General features: G+C 52.1%; 1 protein-coding gene across 1 annotated transcript; it reads left to right on the forward strand.

Annotated features, from left to right (window-relative positions):
• Nucleotides 1–1,083: 1,083 nt before the first annotated feature.
• LOC135551106 (transcription regulator protein BACH1-like) lies at nucleotides 1,084–15,312 on the forward strand. The gene is made up of 5 exons (XM_064982528.1): nucleotides 1,084–1,207; nucleotides 3,763–4,020; nucleotides 7,625–9,133; nucleotides 14,032–14,238; nucleotides 14,497–15,312. The coding sequence occupies exons 2-5, from the start codon at nucleotides 3,763–3,765 to the stop codon at nucleotides 14,764–14,766; spliced, it is 2,244 nt and encodes a 747-aa protein (XP_064838600.1). The 5' UTR covers nucleotides 1,084–1,207; the 3' UTR covers nucleotides 14,767–15,312.
• Nucleotides 15,313–15,585: the final 273 nt, after the last annotated feature.

Raw genomic sequence — 15,585 nt, forward strand, 5'->3', positions numbered from 1 at the left:
AGCAATCTCTGTGAGAGATGGCAACAAAGGGATCTCTGTGAGAGATGGCAACAAAGGGATCTCTGTGAGAGATGGCAACAAAGGGATCTCTGTGAGAGATGGCCACAAAGGGATCTCTGTGAGAGATGGCCACAAAGGGATCTCTGTGAGAGATGGCAACAAAGGGATCTCTGTGAGAGATGGCAACAAAGGGATCTCTGTGAGAGATGGCAACAAAGAGATCTCTGTGAGAGATGGCAACAAAGAGATCTCTGTGAGAGATGGCCACAAAGGGATCTCTGTGAGAGATGGCAACAAAGGGATCTCTGTGAGAGATGGCAACAAAGGGATCTCTGTGAGAGATGGCCACAAAGGGATCTCTGTGAGAGATGGCCACAAAGGGATCTCTGTGAGAGATGGCAACAAAGGGATCTCTGTGAGAGATGGCAACAAAGGGATCTCTGTGAGAGATGGCAACAAAGCGATCTCTGTGAGAGATGGCAACAAAGGGATCTCTGTGAGAGATGGCAACAAAGGGATCTCTGTGAGAGATGGCAACAAAGCGATTTCTGTGAGAGATGGCAACAAAGGGATCTCTGTGAGAGATGGCAACAAAGGGATCTCTGTGAGAGATGGCAACAAAGGGATCTCTGTGAGAGATGGCAAAGGGATCTCTGTGAGAGATGGCCACAAAGGGATCTCTGTGAGAGATGGCAACAAAGGGATCTCTGTGAGAGATGGCAACAAAGGGATCTATGTGAGAGATGGCAACAAAGGGATCTCTGTGAGAGATGGCAACAAAGGGATCTCTGTGAGAGATGGCCACAAAGGAATCCTGACACCTTCAGATTAAAGTATGCGCTTTACATTGGCTAATAAAGGGTTAATAGACATTAATACAATAATTAATTCACTATCTATTCTCCTTTCTCTTTCTTGATCAAAGAACCCTCTTTCACAAAATGCCAGTCAAACACCGGCTACAGTAGGCTGCTGGATGCCTTTAAATGCGGAAGTTAACTGTGACAGAGAGAGACCGTAGCCAATAAGGGAACGTTAGAAAGGTGACAGTACAGGCTGAAAGTCAGATGACTAAGGCTCCGAAGGATTGGCTCCGCCAGTTAGTTAAAGTTGTCAGCAAAAGTTGAAGACTGGGTGGATTTCTCACGTCGTGAATATAAACCTGTTTGATTTCAGCTCTTCGTCGTTGTAGGATAACCGATGTCAGGTTAGTTCTGCTGATCGTTTTTTATTCTCACTAAATTGTGTTGTTTGGTTAGAAACCTATGAACACTAGACATTTGCTATTGTACTGTGTGCTTTATTATTAAAGTACGTTATTGGAGTGGTCTATCTAGTCTATACAGCGGGCTCTGGTAGCCTAAATGCCTCGTTTACATGGTGGTATTTCATTTATTATTAAAGTACGTTATTGGAGTGGTCTATCTAGTCTATACAGCGGGCTCTGGTAGCCTAAATGCCTCGTTTACATGGTGGCATTTCATTTATTATTAAAGTACATTATTGGAGTGGTCTATCTAGTCTATACAGCGGGCTCTGGTAGCCTAAATGCCTCGTTTACATGGTGGTATTTCATTTATTATTAAAGTACATTATTGGAGTGGTCTATCTAGTCTATACAGCGGGCTCTGGTAGCCTAAATGCCTCGTTTACATGGTGGTATTTCATTTATTATTAAAGTACATTATTGGAGTGGTCTATCTAGTATATACAGCGGGCTCTGGTAGTCTAAATGCCTCGTTTACATGGTGGTATTTCATTTATTATTAAAGTACGTTATTGGAGTGGTCTATCTAGTCTATACAGCGGGCTCTGGTAGCCTAAATGCCTCGTTTACATGGTGGTATTTCATTTATTATTAAAGTACATTATTGGAGTGGTCTATCTAGTCTATACAGCGGGCTCTGGTAGCCTAAATGCCTCGTTTACATGGTGGTATTTCATTTATTATTAAAGTACATTATTGGAGTGGTCTATCTAGTCTATACAGCGGGCTCTGGTAGCCTAAATGCCTCGTTTACATGGTGGTATTTCATTTATTATTAAAGTACATTATTGGAGTGGTCTATCTAGTCTATACTGCGGGCTCTGGTAGCCTAAATGCCTCGTTTACATGGTGGTATTTCATTTATTATTAAAGTACATTATTGGAGTGGTCTATCTAGTCTATACAGCGGGCTCTGGTAGCCTAAATGCCTCGTTCACATGGTGATGTATTTCATTGCGGTGTATCTCAGAACTGTTTAGCCCGTCACAGAACTGTTTAGCCCGTCACAGAACTGTTTAGCCCGTCACAGAACTGTTTAGCCCGTCACAGAACTGTTTAGCCCGTCACAGAACTGTTTAGCCCGTCACAGAACTGTTTAGCCCGTCACAGAACTGTTTAGCCCGTCACAGAACTGTTTAGCCCGTCGCAGAACTGTTTAGCCCGTCGCAGAACTGTTTAGCCCGTCACAGAACTGTTTAGCCCGTCACAGAACTGTTTAGCCCGTCACAGAACTGTTTAGCCCGTCACAGAACTGTTTAGCCTGTCCTTTTTCCAAAGACATAGAAGGTTGGAAATATAGGATTTGAACCTGACTCGCGCAAATTTGCCATCCAACGTTTCCTTTTTGACGACTGGGACAAACCTTGCTGTCTGTGCGTGTAAATATAGACCTATAACCTGTAGAATCCATGTAGGTTGTGAACTCTGTGGGTTACTTGGAAAACCTGGTAGTTATACGGTCAAATCCGCAAGGGTGGGGACAGAACGGGACAGACGGGAAATCGCTTGCTCATCCGGAAAGGCTTTACATGGTCAATCTGTTATCTGCGTTGGCCGTGCAGCGGTGATCTGTCCTCTGCAGAAGTTAGGGCATTCATACATATTGTGCAGAGCTGTTGTGAAGGCAGTTTGTGTTCATACAGGATGAGGGCATCGACAGACAACCGATCATATCGATGCGGAACTATACGGAGCCCACCACGTTTCTTACAAAATGTAGAGGCCACGACGACGCGGCACAGAGCTGAATTTGGACTCCGGAGGCTCCGCCATTGCGTCACACGGTGTCACCGACCACGTTTTCGGTTCAGGCGTGAATTTGCTTTTAATCAGCAGGAGCGCATGAGTCAGGACTCTCCACGCTGTTACGTCAGACCACACACACACACACACACACACACACACACACACACACACACACACACACACACACACACACACACACACCCCGCCTTGCATGACTTGACTAATCCAAATCAAGCTCGGTGAGTTCATTCTTCAGTCAGGTGTTAGACATGTAGGCTATAGTAGCCTAGACAGAATGTACTATAATGTCATATTTGAGATTTAAGGATATTTTAAGAGTAAATGAATTTGTAATTTATTGCTTTTAAAAATATTTATCTTGAGGGGATTCACGAGTGGCACAGCGGTTTAGACGTGTCACTACAGACCATGGTTCGGTCCTGGGCTGTATCACAGCCTGGCCGTGATCGGGAGTCGTCCGGGCCCACACAGATGCGTGTAAATGTAAACTCTCATTACGCTGAATAATGACATTGAGATGTCATCACCTAAGTTGTTAAAACTGTTTCTGTTTGGTTTTAATCCTCCTCAATGGGGGGGTTGATTTGACTAGTTGTTTACAATATTTAATAGTCTGTAACAGCTCATTAGGTTAGGCTACACTGTATTTAGCCAGTAGGATAAGATATATATATATATATTTTTTTTTACATGTCATCATCTTCACTCTCTCTGTGTGTCTTCTACAGATGTCCGTCTCCATGTCTAGTCTGGAGAGCCCCCCGCGGTCCTCCGTGTTTACCTTTGAGTCCTCAGTGCACAGCTGCCATGTGCTGCGTTGCCTGGACGACCAGCGGAGGCGTGACCTGCTGTGTGACATCACAGTGGTGGTGGGAGGGAGGAGCTTCAGGGCCCATCGCTCTGTGCTAGCTTCCTGCAGTAAATACTTCACTCACAGGGTCTCGTCCCACGCGGGCCCAGGGCTCGTCATCACCCTGCCTCAGGAGGTGAGAGGGGAACAAAGCCCGGCACGTAGTCCATTAATCTAAAGCCCGGCACGTAGTCCATTAATCTACAGCCTGGCACGTAGTCCATTAATCTAAAACCCGGCACGTAGTCCATTAATCTACAGCCTGGCACGTAGTCCATTAATCTAAAGCCCGGCACGTAGTCCATTAATCTACAGCCCGGCACGTAGTCCATTAATCTAAAACCCGGCACGTAGTCCATTAATCTACAGCCCGGCACGTAGTCCATTAATCTAAAGCCAGGCACGTAGTCCATTAATCTAAAACCAGGCACGTAGTCCATTAATCTAAAGCCCGGCACGTAGTCCATTAATCTAAAGCCCGGCACGTAGTCCATTATTCTAAAGCCCGGCACGTAGTCCATTAATCTAAAGCCCTGCACGTAGTCCATTAATCTAAAGCCCGGCACGTAGTCCATTAAACTAAAGCCCTGCACGTAGTCCATTAATCTAAAGCCCGGCACGTAGTCCATTAATCTAAAGCCTGGCACGTAGTCCATTAATCTAAAGCCCGGCACGTAGTCCATTAATCTAAAGCCTGGCACGTAGTCCATTAATCTAAAGCCCTGCACGTAGTCCATTAATCTAAAGCCCTGCACGTAGTCCATTAATCTAAAGCCCGGCACGTAGTCCATTAATCTAAAGCCCTGCACGTAGTCCATTAATCTAAAGCCCTGCACGTAGTCCATTAATCTAAAGCCCGGCACGTAGTGCATTAATCTACAGCCTGGCACGTAGTCCATTAATCTAAAGCCCGGCACGTAGTCCATTAATCTAATGCCCTGCACGTAGTCCATTAATCTAAAGCCTGGCACGTAGTCCATTAATCTAAAGCCCTGCACGTAGTCCATTAATCTACAGCCCGGCACGTAGTCCATTAATCTACAGCCCGGCACGTAGTCCATTAATCTAAAGCCTGGCACGTAGTCCATTAATCTAGAGCCTGGCACGTAGTCCATTAATCTAATGCCCTGCACGTAGTCCATTAATCTAAAGCCCGGCACGTAGTCCATTAATCTAAAGCCCTGCACGTAGTCCATTAATCTAAAGCCCGGCACGTAGTCCATTAATCTAAAGCCTGGCACGTAGTCCATTAATCTACAGCCCGGCACGTAGTCCATTAATCTAAAGCCCGGCACGTAATCCATTAATCTAAAACCCGGCACGTAGTCCATTAATCTAAAGACCTGCACGTAGTCCATCAATCTAATGCCCTGCACGTAGTCCATTAATCTAAAGCCCTGCACGTAGTCCATTAATCTAGAGCCTGGCACGTAGTCCATTAATCTAAAGCCTGGCACGTAGTCCATCAATCTAAAGCCTGGCACGTAGTCCATTAATCTAAAACCTGGCACGTAGTCCATTAATCTACAGCCTGGCACGTAGTCCATTAATCTAAAGCCCTGCACGTAGTCCATCAATCTAAAGCCTGGCACGTAGTCCATCAATCTAGAGCCTGGCACGTAGTCCATTAATCTAAAACCTGGCACGTAGTCCATTAATCTACAGCCTGGCACGTAGTCCATTAATCTAAAGCCCTGCACGTAGTCCATCAATCTAAAGCCTGGCACGTAGTCCATCAATCTAGAGCCTGGCACGTAGTCCATTAATCTAAAACCCGGCACGTAGTCCATTAATCTACAGCCCGGCACGTAGTCCATTAATCTACAGCCCGGCACGTAGTCCATTAATCTAAAGCCCTGCACGTAGTCCATCAATCTAAAGCCTGGCACGTAGTCCATCAATCTAGAGCCTGGCACGTAGTCCATTAATCTAAAACCCGGCACGTAGTCCATTAATCTACAGCCCGGCACGTAGTCCATTAATCTACAGCCCTGCACGTAGTCCATTAATCTAAAGCCCTGCACGTAGTCCATCAATCTAAAGCCTGGCACGTAGTCCATCAATCTAGAGCCTGGCACGTAGTCCATTAATCTAAAACCCGGCACGTAGTCCATTAATCTACAGCCCGGCACGTAGTCCATTAATCTACAGCCTGGCACGTAGTCCATTAATCTAAAGCCTGGCACGTAGTCCATTAATCTACAGCCCTGCACGTAGTCCATTAATCTAAAGCCTGGCACGTAGTCCATTAATCTAAAGCCTGGCACGTAGTCCATTAATCTAAAGCCTGGCACGTAGTCCATTAATCTACAGCCCTGCACGTAGTCCATTAATCTAAAGCCTGGCACGTAGTCCATTAATCTAAAGCCTGGCACGTAGTCCATTAATCTAAAGCCTGGCACGTAGTCCATTAATCTAAAGCCCTGCACGTAGTCCATTAATCTAAAGTAGTCCATCTATCTCACTGAGCTGAGCTTAGGTCCAGGGGGTTATCTCACTGAGCTGAGCTTAGGTCCAGGGGGTTATCTCACTGAGCTGAGCTTAGGTCCAGGGGGTTATCCCACTGAGCTTAGGTCCAGGGGGTTATCTCACTGAGCTGAGCTTAGGTCCAGGGGGTTATCCCACTGAGCTGAGCTTAGGTCCAGGGGGTTATCTCACTGAGCTGAGCTTAGGTCCAGGGGGTTATCTCACTGAGCTGAGCTTAGGTCCAGGGGGTTATCTCACTGAGCTGAGCTTAGGTCCAGGGGTTATCTCACTGAGCTGAGCTTAGGTCCAGGGGGTTATCTCACTGAGCTGAGCTTAGGTCCAGGGGGTTATCCCACTGAGCTGAGCTTAGGTCCAGGGGGTTATCCCACTGAGCTGAGCTTAGGTCCAGGGGGTTATCCCACTGAGCTGAGCTTAGGTCCAGGGGGTTATCTCACTGAGCTGAGCTTAGGTCCAGGGGGTTATCCCACTGAGCTGAGCTTAGGTCCAGGGGGTTATCCCACTGAGCTGAGCTTAGGTCCAGGGGGTTATCTCACTGAGCTGAGCTTAGGTCCAGGGGCTTATCTCACTGAGCTGAGCTTAGGTCCAGGGGCTTATCTCACTGAGCTGAGCTTAGGTCCAGGGGGTTATCCCACTGAGCTGAGCTTAGGTCCAGGGGGTTATCCCACTGAGCTGAGCTTAGGTCCAGGGGGTTATCCCACTGAGCTGAGCTTAGGTCCAGGGGGTTATCTCACTGAGCTTAGGTCCAGGGGGTTATCTCACTGAGCTGAGCTTAGGTCCAGGGGGTTATCTCACTGAGCTTAGGTCCAGGGGGTTATCTCACTGAGCTGAGCTTAGGTCCAGGGGGTTATCCCACTGAGCTGAGCTTAGGTCCAGGGGGTTATCCCACTGAGCTGAGCTTAGGTCCAGGGGGTTATCCCACTGAGCTGAGCTTAGGTCCAGGGGGTTATCCCACTGAGCTTAGGTCCAGGGGGTTATCTCACTGAGCTGAGCTTAGGTCCAGGGGCTTATCTCACTGAGCTGAGCTTAGGTCCAGGGGGTTATCCCACTGAGCTTAAACCGTACACAAATCTTGCGTTCCCAAGGTTACTCATCACACGAGTGTAGTTAGGCTAAGAGATGAGATGCTCTGTCAGATAGGAAATATCTGGAACATCCTGAATCAGCAGAGTGTGTGTGACCACATCGGTTTAGTTGTGGTCGACTTAATGTGTATTGCTGTGTCACGACTCTGTTTCTTTGTGTCTCTCTCTAAGGTGACGGTGAGTGGCTTTGAGCCACTGCTGCAGTTCGCCTACACCTCCAAGCTGCTCTTCAGTAAAGAGAATGTCATGGAGATACGACACTGTGCCTCTATTCTGGGTTTCAGGGATCTGGACTCGGCCTGTTTTGACTTCCTCCTGCCCAAGTTCTTCAGCAGCAGTTCGTCCTCCTTCCAGAGGAAGACCTGCTGTAAGACACAGTACAGGAGACAGTCTCCCAGGTCAGAGCTTAGCGACATCGACACTAACAAGGATGTCTTAGATGATGACAAAGGGGTCCGGGTGGTTTCTGATTCGCCCGTTGAACAGGATGTGGGCGGAGCCCCCTGTCAAAGCAGCCAACCAACAAATGGTGTGACAGGATGTAAAAGCGAAACCCCCGCCCCTCCTCCTGAAGTCAATATCCAATCAGACACCCAGACTGACGACTCCCTGCGGTGCCCCAAGTCCTGTAAGTTCCAGCTGGCTTGTGGGAAGGACGGTGTGTGTCTGGACGTCTGCATCCCAGAAACAACCCTCGATTCCCCAGTGGTCACTGAGGAGCGCTGCCCTCTGCCTCAGTCCCGGTCCTGTCTACCTTGCTCCAGTAGTGGGGGCTGTAAGGAGGGTCCTGCAGTGGAGATCTCTGGAGAGAAGAACTCCTCCCATCACTCACAGACACAGACTAACCAGGCAGAACATGGGGAGGTTGAGGAGAGGAAAGGAGAGGAGGATGGGGAAAAGAGAGAGGCAGCCGAGGAGAACGTAGACAAGTATGAGGGGGTAGGAGAGGTGGAGGAGAGGAGGAGAGAAGCAGAGAAGGCTTCTGGAGTCGGCTGCCTTAGATCTCCACTCATGGAGGTTTCCAGTGGTAGGACTGTCAGCTGTGAACAGAGCCCAGGGTTGGATGAGGGCACAGTGGGTACTGCATCACACCGATGCCCCCTTGAGGAACCTGGGCTTGCCCATCAGAGCCCTGGAGGTGTGGGGGAAGGAGGTTGTGTTCTAGGTGGTAGAGGGCACCGTGAAGGGTTAGATCCAGCTGTCTCCATCCCCAGTCAGCCAAAGACAGAACAGGAGCAGGGAGGGAGCGGACAGGGAGAGGAAGAGAGGAGCAGCATGGAGAGGGAGGTGGCTGAACACTTGGCCCATGGTCTTTGGTCAGACCTCTCGTCTCCTCCTCCTTCCCTCCTCCAGGACTCCCTACCTGAGACCGGGCCTGAGAACATTCAGGGCAGCAGATCCACCTTGAACCCCCGGAGCATGAGCCCCAAGTTGGACTGGCTGAACCAGCTGTACCTCACCTCCAGCACCGGGGACTGTCCTTTCCTCCATGGCCTGGACAGAGGGATGGACAGAGGGACAGGGTTAGGGGACGCCCAGCTGCCGGGCTGTGAGGGGTCATCCCAGTCAGAGAAGAGTCCCTGTGTGTCCTCTCTGACCTCTGGGGATGATGGAGACTCAGACTGCTTCGATACGGAGGGAGACAGTGAGTCCTGCTCCTACAGCCAGAAGGCTAGGGAGGTGAGTTATACTGGGAGAGAGGGAGGTAGAGTCCTGCTCCTACAGCCAGAGGACCAGGGAGGTGATACCGGGAGAGTCCTGCTCCTACAGCCAGAAGGCTAGGGAGGTGATACTGGGAGAGAGGGAGGTAGAGTCCTGCTCCTACAGCCAGAGGACCAGGGAGGTGATACTGGGAGAGAGGGAGGTAGAGTCCTGCTCCTACAGCCAGAGGACCAGGGAGGTGATACTGGGAGAGAGGTAGGGAGAGTCCTGCTCCTACAGCCAGAGGACCAGGGAGGTGATACTGGGAGAGAGGGAGGGAGAGTCCTGCTCCTACAGCCAGAGGACCAGGGAGGTGATACCGGGAGAGTCCTGCTCCTACAGCCAGAGGACCAGGGAGGTGATACTGGGAGAGAGGTAGGGAGAGTCCTGCTCCTACAGCCAGAGGACCAGGGAGGTGATACTGGGAGAGAGGGAGGGAGAGTCCTGCTCCTACAGCCAGAGGACCAGGGAGGTGATACCGGGAGAGTCCTGCTCCTACAGCCAGAGGACCAGGGAGGTGATACTGGGAGAGAGGTAGGGAGAGTCCTGCTCCTACAGTCAGAGGACCAGGGAGGTGATACTGGGAGAGAGGGAGGGAGAGTCCTGCTCCTACAGCCAGAGGACCAGGGAGGTGATACTGGGAGAGAGGGAGGTAGAGTCCTGCTCCTACAGCCAGAGGACCAGGGAGGTGATACTGGGAGAGAGGGAGGTAGAGTCCTGCTCCTACAGCCAGAGGACCAGGGAGGTGATACTGGGAGAGAGGGAGGGAGAGTCCTGCTCCTACAGCCAGAGGACCAGGGAGGTGATACTGGGAGAGAGGGAGGGAGAGTCCTGCTCCTACAGCCAGAGGACCAGGGAGGTGATACTGGGAGAGAGGGAGGGAGAGTCCTGCTCCTACAGCCAGAGGACCAGGGAGGTGATACCGGGAGAGTCCTGCTCCTACAGCCAGAGGACCAGGGAGGTGATACTGGGAGAGAGGTAGGAAGAGTCCTGCTCCTACAGCCAGAGGACCAGGGAGGTGATACTGGGAGAGAGGGAGGGAGAGTCCTGCTCCTACAGCCAGAGGACCAGGGAGGTGATACTGGGAGAGAGGGAGGGAGAGTCCTGCTCCTACAGCCAGAGGACCAGGGAGGTGATACTGGGAGAGAGGTAGGGAGAGTCCTGCTCCTACAGCCAGAGGACCAGGGAGGTGATACTGGGAGAGAGGTAGGGAGAGTCCTGCTCCTACAGCCAGAGGACCAGGGAGGTGATACTGGGAGAGAGGGAGGGAGAGTCCTGCTCCTACAGCCAGAGGACCAGGGAGGTGATACTGGGAGAGAGGTAGGGAGAGTCCTGCTCCTACAGCCAGAGGACCAGGGAGGTGATACTGGGAGAGAGGTAGGGAGAGTCCTGCTCCTACAGCCAGAGGACCAGGGAGGTGATACTGGGAGAGAGGTAGGGAGAGTCCTGCTCCTACAGCCAGAGGACCAGGGAGGTGATACTGGGAGAGAGGTAGGGAGAGTCCTGCTCCTACAGCCAGAGGACCAGGGAGGTGATACTGGGAGAGAGGGAGGGAGAGTCCTGCTCCTACAGCCAGAGGACCAGGGAGGTGATACTGGGAGAGAGGTAGGGAGAGTCCTGCTCCTACAGCCAGAGGACCAGGGAGGTGATACTGGGAGAGAGGTAGGGAGAGTCCTGCTCCTACAGCCAGAGGACCAGGGAGGTGATACTGGGAGAGAGGGAGGTAGAGTCCTGCTCCTACAGCCAGAGGACCAGGGAGGTGATACTGGGAGAGAGGTAGGTAGAGTCCTGCTCCTACAGCCAGAGGACCAGGGAGGTGATACTGGGAGAGAGGTAGGGAGAGTCCTGCTCCTACAGCCAGAGGACCAGGGAGGTGATACTGGGAGAGAGGTAGGGAGAGTCCTGCTCCTACAGTCAGAGGACCAGGGAGGTGATACTGGGAGAGAGGGAGGGAGAGTCCTGCTCCTACAGCCAGAGGACCAGGGAGGTGATACTGGGAGAGAGGGAGGGAGAGTCCTGCTCCTACAGCCAGAGGACCAGGGAGGTGATACTGGGAGAGAGGTAGGGAGAGTCCTGCTCCTACAGCCAGAGGACCAGGGAGGTGATACTGGGAGAGAGGTAGGGAGAGTCCTGCTCCTACAGCCAGAGGACCAGGGAGGTGATACTGGGAGAGAGGTAGGGAGAGTCCTGCTCCTACAGCCAGAGGACCAGGGAGGTGATACTGGGAGAGAGGTAGGGAGAGTCCTGCTCCTACAGCCAGAGGACCAGGGAGGTGATACTGGGAGAGAGGTAGGGAGAGTCCTGCTCCTACAGCCAGAGGACCAGGGAGGTGATACTGGGAGAGAGGTAGGGAGAGTCCTGCTCCTACAGCCAGAGGACCAGGGAGGTGATACTGGGAGAGAGGGAGGGAGAGTCCTGCTCCTACAGCCAGAGGACCAGGGAGGTGATACTGGGAGAGAGGGAGGTAGAGTCCTGCTCCTACAGCCAGAGGACCAGGGAGGTGATACTGGGAGAGATGTAGGGAGAGTCCTGCTCCTACAGCCAGAGGACCAGGGAGGTGATACTGGGAGAGAGGTAGGGAGAGTCCTGCTCCTACAGCCAGAGGACCAGGGAGGTGATACTGGGAGAGAGGGAGGTAGAGTCCTGCTCCTACAGCCAGAGGACCAGGGAGGTGATACTGGGAGAGAGGTAGGGAGAGTCCTGCTCCTACAGCCAGAGGACCAGGGAGGTGATACTGGGAGAGGGAGGTAGAGTCCTGCTCCTACAGCCAGAGGACCAGGGAGGTGATACTGGGAGAGAGGGAGGTAGAGTCCTGCTCCTACAGCCAGAGGACCAGGGAGGTGATACTGGGAGAGAGGGAGACAGTGAGTCCTGCTCCTACAGCCAGAGGACCAGGGAGGTGATACTGGGAGAGAGGTAGGGAGAGTCCTGCTCCTACAGCCAGAGGACCAGGGAGGTGATACTGGGAGAGAGGTAGGGAGAGTCCTGCTCCTACAGCCAGAGGACCAGGGAGGTGATACTGGGAGAGAGGGAGGTAGAGTCCTGCTCCTACAGCCAGAGGACCAGGGAGGTGATACTGGGAGAGAGGGAGGGAGAGTCCTGCTCCTACAGCCAGAGGACCAGGGAGGTGATACTGGGAGAGAGGGAGGGAGAGTCCTGCTCCTACAGCCAGAGGACCAGGGAGGTGATACTGGGAGAGAGGTAGGGAGAGTCCTGCTCCTACAGCCAGAGGACCAGGGAGGTGATACTGGGAGAGAGGGAGGTAGAGTCCTGCTCCTACAGCCAGAGGACCAGGGAGGTGATACTGGGAGGGAGAGTCCTGCTCCTACAGCCAGAGGACCAGGGAGGTGATACTGGGAGAGAGGGAGGTAGAGTCCTGCTCCTACAGCCAGAGGACCAGGGAGGTGATACTGGGAGAGAGGTAGGGAGAGTCCTGCTCCTACAGCCAGAGGACCAGGGAGGTGATACTGGGAGAGAGGGAGGTAGAGTCCTGCTCCTACAGCCAGAGGACCAGGGAGGTGATACTGGGAGAGAGGGAGGTAGAGTCCTGCTCCTACAGCCAGAGGACCAGGGAGGTGATACTGGGGAGAGGAGGGGAGAGTCCTGCTCCTACAGCCAGAGGACCAGGGAGGTGATACTGGGAGAGAGGTAGGTAGAGTCCTGCTCCTACAGCCAGAGGACCAGGGAGGTGATACTGGGAGAGAGGGAGGTAGAGTCCTGCTCCTACAGCCAGAGGACCAGGGAGGTGATACTGGGAGAGAGGGAGGGAGAGTCCTGCTCCTACAGCCAGAGGACCAGGGAGGTGATACTGGGAGAGAGGAGGTAGAGTCCTGCTCCTACAGCCAGAGGACCAGGGAGGTGATACTGGGAGAGAGGGAGGGAGAGTCCTGCTCCTACAGCCAGAGGACCAGGGAGGTGATACTGGGAGAGAGGGAGGAGAGTCCTGCTCCTACAGCCAGAGGACCAGGGAGGTGATACTGGGAGAGAGGGAGGTAGAGTCCTGCTCCTACAGCCAGAGGACCAGGGAGGTGATACTGGGAGAGAGGTAGGGAGAGTCCTGCTCCTACAGCCAGAGGACCAGGGAGGTGATACTGGGAGAGAGGGAGGTAGAGTCCTGCTCCTACAGCCAGAGGACCAGGGAGGTGATACTGGGAGAGAGGGAGGGAGAGTCCTGCTCCTACAGCCAGAGGACCAGGGAGGTGATACTGGGAGAGAGGTAGGGAGAGTCCTGCTCCTACAGCCAGAGGACCAGGGAGGTGATACTGGGAGAGAGGGAGGGAGAGTCCTGCTCCTACAGCCAGAGGACCAGGGAGGTGATACTGGGAGAGAGGGAGGTAGAGTCCTGCTCCTACAGCCAGAGGACCAGGGAGGTGATACTGGGAGAGAGGGAGGGAGAGTCCTGCTCCTACAGCCAGAGGACCAGGGAGGTGATACTGGGAGAGAGGGAGGTAGAGTCCTGCTCCTACAGCCAGAGGACCAGGGAGGTGATACTGGGAGAGAGGTAGGGAGAGTCCTGCTCCTACAGCCAGAGGACCAGGGAGGTGATACTGGGAGAGAGGTAGGGAGAGTCCTGCTCCTACAGCCAGAGGACCAGGGAGGTGATACTGGGAGAGAGGGAGGGAGAGTCCTGCTCCTACAGCCAGAGGACCAGGGAGGTGATACTGGGAGAGATGTGATTTTCTGGATTTTTTCCCTCATTTTGTCTGTCATAGTTGAAGTGTACCTATGACGAAAATTACAGGCCTCTCTCATCTTTTTAAGTGGGAGAACTTGCACAATTGGTGAATGACTAAATACTTTTTTGCCCCACTGTATATGGTCAAACGTATTGATCTGATCCAATCCAGACCGGTCTTGATCCTCTCCGTGTTTTCCAGTTACAGCTGCCATTCTCTGTAAGTCAGATTTTGGCGTTGAGCAGGAATGACTTCCAGCTGATGTTGAGGCACCAGACTCTGACCAGAGAGCAGCTGGACTTTGTCCACGACGTCAGACGCAGGAGTAAGAACCGCAGCGCAGCCCAGCGCTGTCGCAAGAGGAAGCTGGACTGTATACACAACCTGGAGTGTGAGATCGACAAACTGGTGAGGTGACATGACTGTCTCTTAAAGCTGCTCCAGGAAAGGACTATTCTATTTACTAATGTAGTGTGTGTGTGTGTGTTTGGGATTTCTGCATGATGTGTTTCTGGTGTGTGTTTTGTGATTTCTGTGTGCTGTCCCTGTCTGTGTGCTGTCCCTGTCTGTGTGCTGTCCCTGTCTGTGTGCTGTCCCTGTCTGTGTGCTGTCCCTGTCTGTGTGCTGTCCCTGTCTGTGTGCTGTCCCTGTCTGTGTTTCTCCCAGAGGACAGAGAAGGATCATCTCATGACAGAGAGGACCAATCTGATCCAGATGAAACTGAAGACTTGGCAAAGTGTGTCTGAACTGTGTCAGAGGGCCTGCAGCGAGTCCGCCCTGAGTCCCAAACAACTCCAGGTCCTAGCCTCCCCATATTGCCCTCTCTCTGCTCTCATCTCCCCCACAGACCCAGCCTCCCCTGGGCTGGAGGGACGAGTACAGCCCCTGGCTTCTCTGTCGGCCTCCTCCTCAGCCTCAGAACCCCGAGAATCTTAGACCAGCTGTCCCAAGGACACACCCACAGGGGAGGAGCTATCATGTGATTGGACAGACCATCAGGTACATACCTGTGAACAGGTGACTGATACCCTGCCCATAGTGTGACCAAGAAAGGTGTTAGTCCAGACACCTGTAGGGGCCACCATTATCTTCATCGCCATCATCATCACCACCATGTTCTGCTTATAATGTTATAATAGGCTACAACTCCTAAACAGAGGAAAGATTTCTAACCACTAGGCTACCTTCCGCCCCTACACTCTAACCACTAGGCTACCTGGGGGGGGGTGTAGAGGCGGGAGGTATTCTAGTGGTTAGAGCGTTGGACTAGTAACCAGCAGGTAGCCTAGTGGTTAGAGCGTTGGACTAGTAACCAAAAGGTTGCTCGGTCGATTCCCTGAGCTAACAAGGTAAAAAATCTGTTGTTCTGCCCCTGAACAGGCAGTTAACCCACTGTTCCTAGGCTGTCATTGTAAATAAGAATTTGTTCTGAACTGACTTGTCTAGTTAAATAAAGGTTAAATAAAAAATTAACAAAAATCATCTCCACTTTATTGACAAAGAGACCATAGACCCTTTACACCATCCCAATAACTGCACACTTCAGGAGGAAGGAGAAATCTGAGGAATTTAAACGTGCTGGATTGGTGTTGGCATGGGTTAGTGGGATGGATTGGTGTGGGTTAGTGGGATGGATTGGTGTGGGTTAGTGGGATGGATTGGTGTGGGTTAGTAGGATGGATTGGTGTGGGTTAGTGGGATGGATTGGTGTGGGTTAGTGGGATGGATTGGTGTGGGTTAGTAGGATGGATTGGT

This window comes from Oncorhynchus masou, chromosome 12, assembly GCF_036934945.1.
Source record: "Oncorhynchus masou masou isolate Uvic2021 chromosome 12, UVic_Omas_1.1, whole genome shotgun sequence".
NCBI classification, from domain to species: Eukaryota; Metazoa; Chordata; class Actinopteri; order Salmoniformes; family Salmonidae; genus Oncorhynchus; species Oncorhynchus masou.

Bases quoted from the DNA above. Each gene is read 5' to 3' on its own strand.
- LOC135551106 (XM_064982528.1), top strand. From the start codon at position 3,763: ATGTCCGTCTCCATGTCTAGTCTGGAGAGCCCCCCGCGGTCCTCCGTG. The intron at 4,021-7,624 runs GTGAGAGGGGAA...TCTCTCTCTAAG, and splicing joins TCATCACCCTGCCTCAGGAG to GTGACGGTGAGTGGCTTTGA. The intron at 14,239-14,496 runs GTGAGGTGACAT...TGTTTCTCCCAG, and splicing joins AGTGTGAGATCGACAAACTG to AGGACAGAGAAGGATCATCT.